This window comes from Rhineura floridana, chromosome 18 (assembly GCF_030035675.1).
Source record: "Rhineura floridana isolate rRhiFlo1 chromosome 18, rRhiFlo1.hap2, whole genome shotgun sequence".
Classification (NCBI taxonomy): Eukaryota; Metazoa; Chordata; class Lepidosauria; order Squamata; family Rhineuridae; genus Rhineura; species Rhineura floridana.
In genome coordinates, this window is record NC_084497.1 from 9,377,390 (window position 1) to 9,395,515 (window position 18,126).

Here is an 18,126-nt window from a genome sequence, read left to right on the forward strand (position 1 = left end):
TACCCCCCTTACATTTGCAAAAAGGAAAATTAAAAATAAGTAAAAGGAACGAAACATGCTACTTTCTTGGCTGTCCACTGTTACAAACAGGATATGCTGGACCTTTGTGCTTACTAAGTGAGACTATTTTTTGCTTATATTTTTCGACTTGCAAATAAAATTTTTAAAAATTCAGGGTACATGTGCAGGGATTGTGGTTTTAGTTTCAAACTTGCCATAAATGTATCTCATCGCAGCCGGCAAATCAGCATAGGCACTGGTGAATGCACCCGGCTTGTATGATTAAGAAGCTTTATGGCTCATTTGCATCATGGCAGAGTCTGTAAACTTCCTACTCAGAGCTGTAATAAGAGATGCAGGACGAGAGAGCGCAAAGCCCCTAGAGGCGCACTCTGTGGTTTTTTTTCATACGGCACCAGTTTCGAGGTGATTGCAGGAGGCCTTGCTCTCCAAGAAGTGACAAAGCCTGGATCTGGGCCACACCATTACAGATTATAGGTGGGCTTGGGAAGGAGGGAACTCACATGGTTGGTCCATATGAAGAATTTCCCGCACACAGAAAACTAGAGAAGGGTTGCAACATGTTTTGTTGTTGCTATGTGCCTTCAAGTCGATTTCGACTTACGGCAATCCTATGAATCAGCGACCTCCAACAGAATCTGTCGTGAACCACCCTGTTCAGATCTTGTAAGTTCAGGTCTGTGGCTTCCTTTATGGAATCAACCAATCTCTTGTTTGGCCTTCCTCTTTTTCTACTCCCTTCTGTTTTTCCAAGCATTATTGTCTTTTCTAGTGAATCAGGTCTTCTCATTATGTGTCCAAAGTAGGATAACCTCAGTTTCATCATTTCAGCTTCTAATGATAGTTCTAGTTTAATATGTTCTAACACCCAATTATTTGTCTTTTTCGCAGTCCATGGAATGCGCAAAGCTCTCTTCCAACACCACATTTCTAATGAGTTGATTTTTCTCTTATCCGCTTTTTTCACTGTCCAACTTTCACATCCATACATAGAGATCGGGAATACCATGGTCTGAATGATCCCGACTTTAGTGTTCAGTGAATTGCATTTAAGGACCTTTTCCAGTTCTCTCATAGCTGCCCTCCCCAGTCCTAGCCTTCTTCTGATTTCTTGACTATTGTCTCCATTTTGGTTAATGACTGTGCCGAGGTATTGATAACCCTTGACAAGTTCAATGTCCTCATTGTCAACTTTAAAGTTACATAACTCTTCTGTTGTCATTACTTTAGTCTTCCAAGAGTTTCCAAGAGTGGACAGCTAAAAATCCCTTTGTGCAGTTCGCAAGCAGGCCACAATGGAGAAAGCTATCTTATTGTTTCTTTTCCATGGTATACTATCGTTGAATATGGAGTCTCTGTTAAGCAGTCGTGCCTAATAGGCCTCAACAGACCGCTTTCATTCTTCATGAAGTTGTCTAATAATCCTCTTTTAAAGCCACGTAAAACTGATCCCTTCAACTATCAGAAGAGCTGTCATGGAGAAGATTCCTTCTCTGTTGAAAGAGGAGTTTTCCTCTTGTGTCTCTTTTTGTGAGACAACCCATTGTATGCTCTTTTGGAGTGTAGGTCCACATCGATGAGGGCTAGCAACTTGCTTCCCCCCATTTCATTTTTAAATAAAAAGAAAAGGAAGCTGCAATTCTCAGGAAATCTTCCAGCCAATGCACCACTTGAGTGCTTTATGACGACACTCCTGCAGAATCATGCTTTATACATGTAACGCACCAGTAGGAACTAGTAAAAAGAAATTCCATTCACACACACACCCTCAGGCAAGCAAGAGGCATGATCAGAGTTCAAGAGCACGTCCCAGCCAGGCCAAAACACTCAAGGAAGGTGTGAAACAGGGCCAGTGAGGGCTGTGGCATTCAGAGAGTCTCGAGGGCCAGGCGGCGAGGCCTGGAGGGCCGTATTCAGCCCCGCAGCCTGAGGTTCCTCACCTCTGAGCTACACCTTGGCGCTTCTGAGATTTGATTGGACATTTCCACACATGCACACTCTGGTCCTTTGTTACTCGGGAAGTCCACTCTGCACTGCTCCCAGATCCTTAATTCTGGCTTAATTGGGAGGATTTCTCAACATCGGAAGAGCCCTGCAGTGCTGGTTCAGGCTGAAAGGGGCCCATCAAGTCCAGCATCCTGTTCTCGCAGTGCCCACCCAGATGCCCCAAAGGGAAGTCTGCAAGCAGGACTTGAGTGCAACATCAACACTCTTTCTGCTTGTGATTCCCAGCAACCAGGATAGCCACTGATAGCTCCATCTTCCCTAAATGCACGAGTGTGTTTTAGCGTTCAGCTCACGTTGTGAGCAATGCGCTCATGTGTCTGTTGATAAAACACTGCAACAAAGCCATCTTGCTGCAGCCAAAGGGATGAGATTCTCATTGTGCGTCCATGTGCTTACTGGTGTACAGACGCACAGTTGTGCCGGTTCGGTTCCAGTGCATCTCCACCTCTCTTTTCTGAAAACAGAGGTGCATGGCGCTAGTCAAACCCCGTCCATTTTTACTGTAAACCTGGTGGGATCACTCGAGTGCATTTTTCCCCCAATTCAGCTTCAAACAGATTTCGCAAGTGATTGGCAGAGCAACCTGTCGCCCCTCCAGGTGCTGTAGGCAACTTAGGTGCCCACAATCGCATCAAGATGGCCGTGTGTTGTTTAAATCAATGCGCACATCTGCGAGGGAGAGTGGAAAACACAAATAGATCTGAGGGAAGTGAAAACTGTGACCAGCTCTGGGTTTTTTTTGGTTCTGTTTTGACAGAGCAAAATGGAAGGTGTCAAATCAGTTGGGTTGTATTCAGTTAAGTCCTACTCAAAGTAGACTCCCCTGAAATTAATGAACCGAAGTTTTCACGTCTATTAACTTCAATGGGTCTACTCTGCATAGGACTAGCACCCATCATGTCCACTTTGGAAAACATCTAAGGAGATATTTGGAGAAGAGTTCACTGGCCTCACGTTCTCAATGAAGCGTATCTTTGCAGTCATGTGGGCTAGATGCTTAGGGTTGTATCCAACTAAAATCTGCTAAAAGTAGACCCATTGAAATCAATAGACCTAAGCAAGTCATGTCCTTTAATTTCAGTGGGTCTACTCTGACTAGGACTAATGCTGGCTACAACCCTGAATTCTTTATATACCTATAGGAATACTGTCAGGAAGTGGCGTTCTCTTCCCTAGATGATATTTTGTGCTTTGATACCAAGGGAAATCTGGCAGAGGTGCTGCCTGGATTTTGCTGGACCCATTTCAACATAGAAAGAGATTTAATCTCTGAACAGCAGGTTCAATCTTCTGAGTGCCGTGGTCCTTATATTTATTTATTTTATTGTATTTATAAATATATTGGTATACCGCTATTTTGTTAAAAAAACCTTCAAAGAGGTTTACAGCAAGTTAAAAACAAGCAAGCCAGCAACCATACGATAATAACATTAAAAATACATCGCCGAAATGGCCCACCCACGCTCAAGAGGGAGGGGTCAGGAGGACCCGGGGAATCCCGAGGCTTGCGGACGAAGCAAAAAAAAGTTAGGTTAAAAAAATTTTTAAAGCCTCTAAAAAGGATAAAAATGTAAATGTACTTCCTTCAAGTCGATCCGACTTATGGCGACCCTATGAATGGGGTTTTCATGAGGCTGAGAGGCAGTGACTGGCCCAAGGTCACCCAGTGCGCTTCATGGCTGATATACGTGTCTGACCCAAAAAAGCTCAGTGATGAGGACTCAGCGGCCATCGAAAGGTGACTTGATTGTTCAGAGGGGGAAGAGAAAAAATCTGGAATGGAGGATCCTGGGAAAGGTTGGGCCCTGCATGCCACACTGCAACATTTTGCTGCAGGTCCTAAGATATGTAGGAGATATAGTAAATGGTTTTCTTTAGGGGCTTGGGGTGTTAATGGTTACTTCTTTGTTTTTAAAGATTGTTTTATTATGTTCATAATGTTGAAAAGTTGTTTTTGCTTATTATATTTGTTATGTCACTGTTTTATTATTTTTTGTTATTAGGAAATTGTTTTTGGAATTGTTTTTTGAGATGTATTTTTGTTCACCTTGCTGTAAGCCACCTTGAGCACAATTTTATGTGGAAAGGCGGCATACAAATAAAATGATGAAATGATGAATATGGAGTGGGGAACATTTTTGAACCGGAGAGCCGCATTCCATTCTGGGCAACCTTCCGAGGGCCACTTGCCAATGTGGGGTGGGCCCAGAGGTTTCCACACTGAGTCACAAACCCCTCTTGGCCTCCTCCATCCAGGCAAGCGAGAGGGCGCATCCCAGCCAGGCCAAAACACTCAAGGAGAGTGCACAGTCGGGCCGGTGAGTGGCGTGGCCTGGAGAGAGGGAGAGTGCCTGGGGAGAGTTCTGAGGGCCACGTTTGGCCCCTGGCCCTGGGGTTCCCCACCTCTCTCCCAACACAGACAGCAATTGCACTTAATATATTCCCCTTGCAGGAAACTCCGAGCAGAAAACGAGTGAAGCGGTATGAGATTGTGTGCAAGAGTTGTAAGAGCGTTCCCCGTTCATTTCAGATCAAGCTGGATTTTGCTGGATTGTATTAAAAAGTTTTAATATGATTAGATTGTGTTTTAATTTTATGATTGTATTTCCTGCTTTTACCCTCTGGTGTACAATGGAGAAAAAGACAAAGAATTGGGTGTCAGAACAAATTAAACCAGAACTGTCATTAGAAGCTAAAATGATGAAATGAAGTTATCATACTTTGGACACATCATGAGAAGACCTGATTCACTAGAAAAGACAATAATGCTGGGAAAAACAGAAGGGAGTAGAAAAAGAGGAAGGCCAAACAAGAGATGGATTGATTCCATAAGGGAAGCCACAGACCTGAACTTGCAAGATCTGAACAGGGTGGTCCATGACAGATGCTCTTGGAGGTCACCGATTCATAGGGTCGCCATAAGTCATAATCGACTTGAAGGCACATAACAACATCAACAATACAACTGAGTATGTTTTCACATTGCCAAGGCCAATAAGAAATGTTTTTGACAACGATGCCCTTGAAGGAACAGCCGTAGACCCCCAATGGCATCTTCAGGGAGGGCAGGGAGAGAGTCCTGCCCTGAACCCTGAAGAGCTGCTGCCGGTTATGTGGACAGCACTGAGCTAGATGGACCAATGGTCTGACTCCGGAGAAGGCAAACCCTTATAGACAAACCATCGACCATCCGTCCCTGTCTCTCTCCGGTGCGCACGCCCCCCCCCTCGACTCGTTTCCTCCTCTAATGAGTTTCCCAGGGAGGAAGCAGCTGATGAAACCAGGCGACTCCTTACATAAGCTTTGCCTGCCGACGAGTTCCAAGAGGCATCCCAGCCAGGCCAAAACACTCAAGGCCAGCAATGGGGGATGTTTTGGGGAGAGTTCCGAGGGCCACACAGAGAAGCCTGGAGGGCCGCCTTTGGCTCCCGGGCCTGAGACTTTCCTGCCCCTGCTTTAAAGGTTTCTAGATGCTGCTGGAGCCCTGTGGCTATTGCATTGGTTAGGCCTCCTCTTGAGTACTGCGTCCAGTTCATCCTTTAAGAAGGATGCAGACAAACAGGAACAGCTTCAGAGGAGGGCAATGAGGATGATCAGGGGACTGGAAACAAAGCCCTGTGAGGAGAGACGGAAAGAACTGGGCATGTTTAGCCTTTGGAAAGAGAAGGCTGAGGGGAGATGTGATAGCACGTTTCAAGTCCTTGAAAGGTTGTCGCCCAGAGGAGGGCCAGGATCTCTTCTCGATTGTCCCAGAGTGCAGGACACGGAATAATGGGCTCAAGCTGCAGGAAGCCAGATTTCAGCTGAACAGAAGAAAACTTCCTAACTGTTAGGGTGGTACGACAATGGAACCAATGACCTAGAGAGGTGGTGGGCTCTCCAATCCTAGGGGCATCTAAGAGGCAGCTGGACAGCCACCTGTCGGGGATGCTTTAAGTTGGATTCCTGCACTGAGCAGGGGGTTGGACTAGATGGCCTTATGGGCCCCTCCCAACTTGACTATTCCATGATTCTATGCTCTTGGCCTGGGGAGAGGGGGCTTCCCTGCAGAAGCATTTCCAAACTTTGCCGTTTCCAAACGGAGGTCGCGATGCAAATTTTTCTGGTTTAATTTTTTTGTTTTTACCATTTAGCGCCCTGTGTGGGTGGGTGACATAAACAACCACTGCGGAGGGTTGTGAGAACACCGTCATAATTTCCTTCCGCATCTATTTAAAATGAGTTCTGATCTAAATATATAGGCTGATTGGCTAAATATAGTCCCCGATGCTCGATAGGGCAGGGCAAGGCAAGGAGGGAATTTTTTAAAAGCCTGTGATCCAAAACTTGCCAGCGGAAAAGGAACCCTGTGACTTGCAGCGGGTTCGTCTTTTTTTCTTTTTGAAATGTTTCAAAGATGTTTTTATTTTTAGTGGTATCATTGTGCTACTTGGTTGTCTGCAGCCCTGGGTACATCCATTCCCCTACAAATCAAGCAAGACTCCAGTCCTTACAATGTTTGCAAAAATGCATGCGCTGGGGGCAAGCGCGCATAAAAATGAATATATGACTGAAAATAACATACAGAAATGTATTATATGATGAGAAATGTGTAGGTTAGTCAAAACTAGGGACAGAAGAATTAGCCAGTTTTGGTTCTCTCTCTGTTCCTCGTTTTTCCAACCTTAAATTCAGTTCTCCACATTCCTGCAGCCATTTGCGATTTTTTTTTTTAATCCTCACAATAAACACATTTTTGTGGGCGCTTCTGACTCATTGACACATTTTTGCAAGCCATTTCTCACCATAGAATGCATTTTGTTATTTTCATGCACATCTTTATTTTTGGGCCCCCTAACCCTGGTGCATGCATTTTTGCAAACACTGGTTTGCAAACTGCATTGCAAAATTCGAAGAAGTGCAAATTTGGACGGGTGGCTTTGTTTTGGGTCTCATTTCGTTTCAAAAAGTGTGCATTTCATAGATTCAGCTTGAAAGGGGAACTGAATCCACTTTCTCGCCCATCCCTAGTCAAAACTGCAGGCAAAAATGTGCTTATTAAGGGAAATTCTCACTAAAATGCCGGAGAATTTTCATGAGGATTTTTTAAAAAATCACAAATTGCTGTAGAATGTGGAGAACTGAATTTAAGATTGGAAAATTGAGAAAAGTGATCGAAACAGAGAGATTCTTCCACCCTTATGCTCTTGAGACCACAGTTAGATTATATCCCCCTTGGGGCAGAGACCTGTCCTCTTAGAACTCAATGGCAGAACTGGCAGAGGATAACAATGTGTACGTTACAACGGCTGTGAAGGCGGATGAAGGCTGCAGCAGATAAAGGACTTCCAATCGTCATGGTACCCATGCCATTGGATCCAAGCCTTTTTCTGTCAAGATTGTGTGTTGATCGTCGTGCGCCGATCTCCCCACATAAAACAAATTCATGCACAGGCGTCTTCCAACCAGATTATCTTGGAAGACAATCTTACTCGACCACGGGTGATCGCCAACCTGAACCTGTAACCCCCTTGGGGCGGAGACTTGTCCTCTTAGAACTGTAGAGTTGGTAGGAGCCTATAAAGCCATTGAGGCCAACCCCCTGCTCAATGCAGGAATCCAGATTAAAGCATTTTATTTCAAATAAATTCTCTCATTTCTTTGAAAAGAGTCATGTTTGTGGATAGTGCTGAACAAAGACAAATCTCATCAGACGCTGGGAAGTCCCACCTCCTCCTCCTCTGTCAGTAAAACAGGACCGTGTAGGGTAAGAAATCCCCCTGTGAAATGGGCAAAGGTATGTTGCAAGCATTGACAGATGTGTAGCCAAACTAGGGCAATGGAAGAACAAGAAGGTACACATACTTTTAAAAAAAACCCTAACATTCAGGGACCCCCCCTCCAAAAAGACCCAGCCCGCCCAGTGAGGATTGAACATGCCAAGTAGCTACAGAATCTTATATGTCAGGTCCCATCTGCACTATACATTTAAAGCAGTTTTATACCACTTTAAACAGTCATGGCTTCCCCCAAAGAATCCTGGGAACTGTAATTTGTGAAGGGTGCCGGAGAGCCCCTCACAGAGCTACAATTCCCAGAGTTCCCTGGAGAGAGGGCTTGACTGTTGAGCCACTCTGGGGACAATAGCTCCTCTGTGATGGGAATAGGGGGTCTCCTAACAGCACCCTTCACAAATGACAGTTCCCAGGATGCTTTAGGGGAAGCCGTGACTGTTTAAAGTGGTATAATGGCGCTTTAAGTATAAGGTGCAGGGGGCCTCAGTTGGGAAAGAAAAACAGAAAATAGGGGGGAGGAACAGTGGAGCTTCCTCAGAGGCTTCTTTGGGGCAGTGGGGCAGGTGGAGTTTTTCAACTGGTTTGAATTGTCCTCCCAAATGTATTGCCATCTCTCTTAAGAGTCTTCAACCCGGCTCAAAAGCGCCTGAGTCTGGTCGCTTTCAGTTTTTTTCTGCATTTGTCCTGATTTGTTTGCACAAAACAAATCAGGCTCTGTGTTCCGCACTTGTTCTGATTTGTTTGCAAGGAGGTTAGATGACATTGCATGAGCAAATGTTATCCCATGCTTTCTAGTGCTTTTCCCCATTATTTCACTTGCAGAAAAAAGTCTGGAAGAAGCAGGCTTGTTGTTCAGGAGGTCCAAATCAATTTTAATTGCACAACTTGAATCTGACAGTACATGATTGAATCCTGCCTCTGTGTGTGCGTGCGTGCGTGCGTGCGTGCGTGCGTGCGTGTGTGTGTGTGTGTGTGTGTGTGTGTGTGTGTGAGAGAGAGAGAGAGAGAGAGAGAGAGAGAGAGAGAGAGAGTCTAACATATTTATTTTATTCCTTTATCCTACAAAGCCACCTTCATCTCCACCAAACCACAATGGGCCGGAAAAAGATCCAGATCAGTCGGATTTCGGACCAAAGAAATCGGCAGGTAGGCACTTTTTAAAAAATATGGAGGGGGGCTGCAGCGATTAGACAACGTCTTACTGCAAGCATGGGAACCTTTGACACAGCATTGCTTCAGATACAAAGTGACTGAATTCTGATCTGAAGCATCCTGACCCCCAACTTCCAGACTGATGTGCAAATCAAGATGCAAACTTTGGAGACATTCAGAATTACAATAGCCATTTCCAGCCTGAAAAATGCACCCAAATGCGGTGAGATTCATCCCCAGCTCAAAAAGCGTGCCCAAATATATTTTTTAAGGTGTGTGTTTTAGGTAGAAATGGACACCCTGAAAAAAATATTTATTTAAATACATCTGTTGTGATCAAATACGTAAATAAATAAGTAATTAAATATGTTTTGGTCTGAGCGTAAGGCAGCTTCCTATGTTTCTATTAAATCACTGCTTTATTCAGGGCAATGAGGACTAGAATCTTACTTAACCCTTGGGGAAAGACCACAGCTCAGTGCAATAGCACCTGGTTTGCATCCCAAAGGATGAACACAGAAACTGGGTGGAATGCATGAGTACAGATTGAGTGCAGCACTAGTCATACTTTGAATGAACCCAACGAAATTAATGGATGAGACGAACCGTTTCGAGAATTCTGTTGAAATGTACACATTAACGGTTGTGTCTAACTAAAGCCTACTCAGAGTAAACCCATGGAAATTAATGAGCCGTGTCTTTGTCTGCTCTGACCTAGGACTAACGTTGGATGAAGCCCTCAATGAATAAAATGAAATAAACTTAGGTCCATTCATTTCAGGGGGTCTTTTCTCAGTGGCAGAGCATGCAGACGGTCCCAGGTTCAATCCCAGCGGAGACTAGGAGAGAATCCTGTCTAAAATCCTGGAGAGCTGCTGCCAGTCACTGTTGGTTTGTTGACAATGGTCTGATTTGGTAGACGGCAGCCTCCTATGTTCCTGTGAGGAGAACTTGATCCAGGCATCATCACTCACCCGTCTCGTCTCTTCTCTTCTCCTGCTTCCAGGTCACTTTCACCAAGAGGAAGTTCGGCCTCATGAAAAAGGCTTACGAACTCAGCGTCCTGTGCGACTGTGAGATCGCTCTCATCATTTTCAACAGCGCCAACCGACTCTTCCAGTATGCTAGCACAGACATGGACAAGGTCTTGCTGAAGTACACAGAGTACAGCGAGCCCCACGAAAGCCGGACCAACTCTGACATCCTGCAGGTAGAATCATACAATCCTAGAACAGTGGAGTTGGAAGGGGCCTATGAGGCCATCAAGTCCAACCCCCTGCTCAGTGCGGGCATCCAAGGTAAAATAGATATGTACTAATTTGCGTCGGCCATCAACTATATATTTAATAGTAGTACACGCCTATATAAACCGCCGCTAAGTGTGGTGTAGTGGTTAAGGTGTTGGGCTATGACCTGGAAGACTAGGGTTCAAATCCCCACATAGCCATGAAGCTCACTGGGTGACCTTGGGCCAGTCACTGCCTCTCAGCCTCATGAAAACCCTCTTCATAGGGTCGCCATAAGTCAGAATCAACTTGAAGGCAGTACATTTACATTTTAAACTGATAGAGGTTGTATCTGGGGTTGGTTCTGCTCAGAGTAGACCCATTGAAATTAAAAGGCACAACTCCCTAAGGTCCATTTATGTCAGTGGGTCTGCTCTGAGTAGAATTAGTTGGCTACAAGCCATAAAATGGCCACACAACTGTTGTCATTTTGTGGGTGGGGCTCAGTTGCATCCTGGCAAATTCAGGTTGCAAGATAACAGCTGACTAGGAGGGTCTTGTGCAGTGAAAAACCGGCCTCCCCAAAAGATTGGACTTCTTGCAAGAAGGAAAGCGATGGAAAAATGCGCCAAAAAGTGTGAGATTGCACTTGCCTCGACGCAATGGAAGTGGAAGTGCCCTAATTTTTTTTAAAAAAATGCTGCTTTAAAACTCAGAGAACCCTTATTTTAATGGCACTTACTAAAAATTGATGTCATCAGCTTATCTTGATCTGCAAGGAGAAAGGTCAACTGAACACACCCTGGATGTAGTAGCATTTAGGTTAGTATTAATTGGGGGGGGGGTTAGATATAGATATAAATATATAATTTTTTATTGTTTTCGAGAAAAGAAACAGCAAAGACATCAATCAACAATACTGGATTTACAAAATCCACTTAAGATTCATATAACAAAACTTGGGGATTTTTTTTCCTGGGGTTGTGTGTGTGGGGTTGCTGATTGTTTTTCCCCAACAGTGTTGCTGATTGTTTTTCCCCCAATCCCAATCTCTTGCTCTGTCATCTGCATTCTGTAGACCCTGAAACGAAAGGGCCTGGGCCTTGAAGGCACAGATCTGGAGCTGGAAGAAGCTTTGGACCCTGCTGGGAAACTGAGACGGCTTGGTGAGGGAGTGGATCTCACACTGGCTCCGCCAAAGCTTTGCGTGAGTAACTCCTTTGCAGGAGGGAATTGGCATGCGCTCCAAGTGGGGATCTTCGGTAGGAACCATGTTCAGCCCTTCAGCCAGAGCTGGCTGTTGGCAGACAGGAAAAATTTCCACCTGAATATCTCTCGGATACCGAGTTCAATACCAACCACGGACTGAAGCTCTCAACGCCTTCTTTCAGTGCTAAAAATTCTTTATTGCGCCATCTTCCTTTCAGCCAGCACCTTCCCTATCCAACCTGGAAGGTGTATCGATGGGGACTCCCCCCTCTGTCAGTGAAGGTAGCACAAAGGGTACCCAGGATTCCCCTCTTCAACAGAGCCATTTGCAGCCCTTCAAGCCATCCCTCTCCAAGCACGCTACTCCTCCGGGACGGTCTCCAGGGCCACTGGGACCAGGTATGTCATCCGTGGGGCCTAACTACGGCAAGGACTTGCAATGGATAAGGGGGTTAAAGCAGCAGAAATTAATCTTGATGCACTCTTATATCAGATGACATCAAGCTTGCTTTCCTTAATGCTTTTTTCAGTGCAGAAGGCCACATCTCTGTGGTCACATCTATACCACATATTTAACACACATTTAAAGCACATCCCTGCCCCGAAAGAATCCTGGAAATTATAGTTTACCGTTCACAAAGCTATGGTTCCCAGCACCCTTAACAAACTACAGTTCCCAAGATTCTTTGGGGAAGCCATGTGCTTTAAATGTGCATTAAATGTGTTGTGTGGATGTGAACTAATCTTCCTCTGCGTCACCGATGTACATGGATTTTTTTTAAAAAAAGAAACCGCAAAAATTAAAAAAGATGCTTGTGGCTCCTTCAAGACACCTTTCCTTTGTTTCTTTTTCACTGATGCACAGCAGCGCGTGTGTGCATCAGTGGAAACAGAGCAGGAAAAGATAGATCATCAAAGTCAACAGTCAGAAGGATTGGTTTCAATGTGCACGCTTTGCCCAGGTTGCAGAATCTTGCTTTTCTTTGTGACGCAAAAAATAGTCTTGAAAGAAAGCGGCGCTCGCTCTAGGAGTCTGGAGCGGCCGACTTCTGCCGTCATCAGCCTGTGCTGTGCTCTCTTTTTCTGGCTCTTTCAGGGATCGGGTACTCTCTCTTCTCCCACGGTGGTGGCACCCTCGGCCGCATGTTGTCGAGCAAAACTCCTCCTCCGCTGTACCTGGGGGCCACCCCCCGTCGAGTGGAAGGACACCTATCCACCAGCAGGAACACCGTGCTGTCTGCCGTAAGTAGCTCATAGGATCCATCTCCCAGGCAGGATGAGGAGAGTGGCATATTAATGGGCAGGTTTCAGGGGATGGCGAGGTTGGGCATTTGCCGGGTGTGTGTGTGTGTGCGGAGATGAGCTCACCACCACCTGTCCCCATTTTTGCACAGAGCATCTCTTAGGAGCAGAGGAAACTACCTTTATCCTGAGTCAGAGTCTTGGGTCCATCTAGCTCAATACTGCCGACACTGACTGCCAGCAGCAGCTCTCCAGCGTTTCAGGGAGGGATGCCATCGGGGATTGACCCTGGGGCCTTCTGCCTGCAAAGCAGAGGCTCTACCCGTTGAGCTACGGCCCGTTTCCAAAGTGTTTGCTACCCACCTGACCCAAATGACCAGATTATCTCCCTACAGCGCTCATTGTATCCCGGCCCTCAGAGCATGAATCCCGTGTTGCCTGCCGGAAGTGCCTGTCTCCCGGGACATCGAGTGCCAGGCTACTATTCTCTCTCCTCTAGCCAATCAGGTACCATCTCGTTAAGGGTTTGGGGGGGGACTGTAGACCCCCATGCTGACCCCCGCAAGCTCCTCGTGATTCTAAGCCCAATTAAGACACAGAATGGGGGAGGCTGCCTCATGCAGAATGACGCCGCTGGTTCATCTATCTCAGTGCTGTCGACACTGACTGGCAGCAGCTCACCAGGGTTTCAGATATTTCCGGCCTTACCTGGAGATGCCGCTGGAGGCTGAACCCGGGATCTTCCGCGTGTCAAGCAGCCGCCCTACCACTGAATTATAGCTCTTCCCTTAAATATAAAGTGAGATTCTAGTCCTCATGGTTCTGAGTCCAAGGGCTGGTTTAAATGGGAGCTGTGTTCTACCGGATCGGACTATTGGTCCATCTAGCTCAGTACCGTCTACACCAACTAGCAGCAGTTCTCCACGGTTTCAGGCGGGGAGTGCTGGGGTTTGAACTTGGGACCTCTCAAAGCAAAACAGATCCTCCCCCGCTGAGCTACAATCCTTCCCTAGAGGGAGAGAGAGAAAGCAGGGATGTACCAACCACAGCCCCCGTAATTGGCAGACAGTGCAAAGCCTTCAGATTGGTTGAGCTGCTGGGGTTTCTGCCCTCAGCAATCTCACATCACAGCTGCTGCCCTGCTCGCCTCCAGACCCCCAATCCTGACATTCTCCTCCGTTTCCAACCATTGCTTTGCAGAGTATATCCCCAGCGACGGCACCTGCCATCCCTTTGGCCTCCAGGCGAGAACAGTGGCCGCATGGCAGCACCGAGATATGGCTGTCGCCGCTCACCCAGTGCTGGGGTACGAGGGGAAGTGGGGTTGCTCTGTGGTCCAGGCAAACGGGCTGAGGCAGTGATCCACAGCCGCCAAATATGTGCAGAAGCGTGGGTGCATACGCTAGCAACGTGCTGGAATTCTGCCCCATTTGGGTTTTCCATTAATAGGCTTATTCTCTGTCGCTACACACTGGATTTCTACGTAGCAATTTTACGCAGCTGTTTTTGAAAATGGATTTAAAAAGAAGAAAAAAGCCTGCCTCTAAACTATCGATATTAAGAATGATTGTTTTATCGATATTTCCTTTCAAAATATTAATATATCCTTTAAAAATATCTATATGAATATCAATATTTTGGGGGAGGGGGAGAAATTGGTAAAAGCAGCAGAAAGTGGACAAAGAACAAACCCTAATTGATATTGGCCAGTGAGGACTCAGAGCTTGGAAAAGTTACTTTTTTGAACTACAACTCCCATCAGCCTCAGCCAGCATGGCCACTGGATTGGGCTGATGGGAGTTGTAGTACAAAAAAAGTAACTTTTCCAAGCTCTGAGTGAGGTGAATGGAATGCTTTCAGACCGGCACTGCCAATGGATCCCATTCCTAGCATGCACATGTGAGAGAGTAAATCCAATACAGTGCCAGCCAGGTGCCAGTGTACCATTTTGCAACTGGCGCCCTCATCACGTTCTCAAGATTCTGAATGTGCCCATTGACCTAAGTAAGTCATATCAATTGCGGTGGGTCTACTCTGAGCACGACTTAGTTGGATGCAAGCCATTGACCATTGATTGACATGGCTAATTTAGGTCCATTCATTTCAGTGAGTCTACTCTGAGGGGAAACTAGGGGTTTGTACCTGATGGGCTGTCTTGCTTCAGTAGCTCTCGTGGCTTGTGTCACTGATCCACTTGGTTCTGCTGGTTCTGCATCAGAGGCCTGGCTAGCACTCAGGGTTGGAGAAAATCAGGGAGAAATTTAGGAGAATTCTAGGAGCATCCCTGAACCACTAATGTGCAGACACCATGGGGAAACTCTCCAACGCCTTTCAAGCATGCAAAACAATCTCTCAAAGAGTACAATTTGATGAGCTTTATGCTGCCACCGTGTGTGCTCATAGAATCACAGAGTTGGAAGGGGCCTATAAGGCCACTGAGTCCAACCCCCCTGCTCAATGCAGAAATCCAGATTAAAGCATCCCGGACAGGTGTCCAGCTACCTCTTGAAGGCCTCCAACGTTGGAGAGGCTACCTAGGCCATTGGTTCCATTGTCATACCGCTTCAACAGTTAGGAATTTTTTCCTGATGTCCAGTCGAAATCTGGCTTCCTGCATTTTGAACCCATTATTCCATGTCCTGCACCTCCATCTCTGAGACCCTGTTGCCACATCCTAATTTTCTGTGTTACCAGGGGCACAAATTCAAGGGCCAGTTCTCAATGGCATCACTTGACACTTAAGGGGGATTTTTGGGGATCCCATGCTGGAGCATGTTTAATGATGATAAAAAAACAGAAGGTTGTTTCCAGTGAAACTCTACTCAGAGTAGACTCATTGAAATGAATGGACCTAAGCCAGTCATCTTCATTCATTTCAATGGGTCGACTCTGAGTATGACATGTTGGGAACCACCTAGAAAGACAACAAAAGAAGTTCTTAGAAAGGAAAATTAAATTTAGTCAGGGTTGATTATACAGGCTGCTTTGCTTTCGTAGACAGACAGTTCCCTTCCCTGAGCAGCTTACAATCTAAAGAAAATTGTTCTGAACCGCTATCATTTTTTCTCTTTTCTTGTTTTCCCTACAGATCAATGAGTCGAATTGGTGATCAGACTCCGGTGATCTCTGGCTCGCCTCCCCTGCGTCCACCTGTCAGTGTCAAGTGTGAGCGGGCCTCTCCTACAGCTACATGTGCTTCGACCATTCCCCAGGCCCCTTCGGGTGCCCGTCCCTCCCTCACTGATGCCCCTGTGGACTTCCACTCCCGGGAAGATTACACCAAGGCTTACCATTACTCTTTCCTTCTCTCCCACCCTCTGGCAGATGAGCAGAGGCATCCCAGCATCCCTACACGTCACCCACAGCCTGCTACAGAGGAGTGGCAGAGATAGTTGAGTGGTTAGCTTGTTCACACGTACAGAAGACACAAAGGAGGGAGTATATGCATAAGTGGGCTTGTGTACTCACACAAGTAGACCTTGGTCACCTACAGATCACAGTAGGGTCTTGGGCATCCACGAGAGTTTTTCCAGGGGAGGGTGCAAAGTAAAACACTGAAGGGGGGGCAACAGGCTAGTTTGTTACAAAAAATGTGACAAATAGTGCCTGTGTCTTGTATCCAACTGAATTCTACAGTGAGTAGACTCATTGAAATTAATGGAAATAAGTATGTCATGTTCTTTAATTTGCAATTGGTTGTATCCGAAGTAGGGATGGGGTTCAGTAGCTGGTTCCTGTCCGTTTGAATTCTGACTTTCAGTACCTATCTGCCATTTTGTTTGTTCCCAATTGTTTGATTCACAGGTTTTTTCCCAGCAAAAAAAACAATGTAATTACCAACAAAAATGAAAATGAAAATGTGTAGCACTTGTTCCACTAAGTTAAGAATGCATCAGGTTAGAGGAAAACTGATTATGAAGACAGTAACGTAAAATTTGGAGTGGATTTTTTTTTAAAAAAAAACAAACTCTGCTGATGACAGCTGCAGCTTGCCACAAGAAATCAATGCCAGTCCAAAAAAACAGTGGATTGTCAGATTATGTCAAAATCTGGTAATAAATCTGATTTAGTGAATATTCTCCCCCATACCTAATCCAATGTTAGTCCTACTCAGAGTAGGCCCATTGAAATTAAAGGACATGACTAATTTAGGTCCACTAGCTTCAGTGGGTTTACCCTGAGTAGTTGGATACAACCTAGTGGGTTTACTCTGAGTTGGATTACCGTTGGATGCGACTGGACATTTTGCCTCATATTTCTTGCTACAAATGCTAGAAATTTACCTCATTTTTAAAAATGAAAGTTGGGAATCTGAGGGTTAGAGTTCATCTGGGGAGGACAAATGGCCTCCTCCCCAAGGATGCCCATAGGGGTGCAAAAGAGGGCAGAACTGCTCAACGGACAATCTAAATGCAGCAAGGAGATTGGACAGAGATTATTGATCCTCCCTCCCCCCATTTCTCCCCTAAACCTCCAGAAGTTGGGGGGAGGGAAGTTGTCCCCCAAAATAGATCTGCAGCAGACAAAGAAAAGAAAATTATTTCTTTCCTGTTATATAACATTTACGCATGAACACCTGGTCACAAGCTCTGGTGAGGGCCCCCTACCTTAGATGACTTTTAAAAATAAAAAAATGGATGAGGCAATGCTCAAAGAAGAAAGTCTGTCATTGGTTACGTGCTCCAGCAGGTAAATGGAACCTCCATCTGCAGGGGCAGTATACCTCTGGATACTAGATGGTGGGACAAATGGCAGGGATGGAGGCAAAAGGCGCCTGTAAGTTTTCGTACTTCTGAGATAGGAAGGGTGAGAATACCTGGGTGGCGGGAGGGAAAGGATCAAGCCAGGGCCGATTTGGAAAACTGCCAAGTCAGCTGAAAAAATAAAATAAACAGTGAATGGAAATGTCAACCTTGAATGTATTAGATGTTTTGCATTGGAATTCATGGATGTATTAAATAAAAAATGCCTCGTACTTTGTTGAGAAGCAGGTGATAAAAAAATAGACCCCCAACATCTTATTTGTTAGTATGAGTATTATTGTGACAATTTATGTACCGCTTAATTACAGTAGTCTCTAAATGGCATGCAGGAGACTCAATTACAATGAAACTAAAAAGGCGTTAAAATGATAAAATCAGAATTCAATTAAAATGCCTGCTGGACAGGGATGTAGTCACTCAGGGGTCTTAGGCCCCCTTATTTTGGGGGGAGCAGGGTCCCTACATCTCCAGCATCCTATGAGCCAATCGGCATGAAAGGGGAGTGTGTTAGCCACTTAAAAGTATCTTCTAACCTGATTCTTTGTCCTTTCCTGCTGCTTGGAGCCAATCAGAATGAAAGTGAGCCACTGAGAAGACTCTTTTCAGCAGCTAACACTCTTCCCTTTCACGCTTATTGGCTCCTAGGGATGTCTGTTATTGTGGGAGAAGGCATTAACGAGGATCTCATTCTCAACTAGGCAGCAAAATGGAGAGCGTAGCATGGTGTGACCA

General features: G+C 45.6%; 1 protein-coding gene across 2 annotated transcripts in view; it reads left to right on the forward strand.

Moving 5' to 3' along the window:
• MEF2B (myocyte enhancer factor 2B) overlaps positions 1-17,636 on the forward strand; it is a 32,868-nt gene extending 15,232 nt beyond the window's left edge. Inside the window, exons 2-10 of one of the 2 annotated variants that reach the window (XM_061601034.1) lie at positions 7,677-7,774; positions 8,870-8,948; positions 9,961-10,164; positions 11,259-11,387; positions 11,608-11,788; positions 12,486-12,631; positions 13,027-13,138; positions 13,832-13,937; positions 15,720-17,636. In XM_061601034.1, the coding sequence (XP_061457018.1) occupies positions 8,895-8,948; positions 9,961-10,164; positions 11,259-11,387; positions 11,608-11,788; positions 12,486-12,631; positions 13,027-13,138; positions 13,832-13,937; positions 15,720-16,023 (1,236 nt within the window). In that variant the 5' untranslated portion in view covers positions 7,677-7,774; positions 8,870-8,894 and the 3' untranslated portion in view covers positions 16,024-17,636. The remainder of the gene's footprint in view (positions 1-7,676; positions 7,775-8,869; positions 8,949-9,960; positions 10,165-11,258; positions 11,388-11,607; positions 11,789-12,485; positions 12,632-13,026; positions 13,139-13,831; positions 13,938-15,719) is intronic. The other variant, XM_061601033.1, reaches the window with a different exon arrangement.
• Positions 17,637-18,126: the final 490 nt, after the last annotated feature.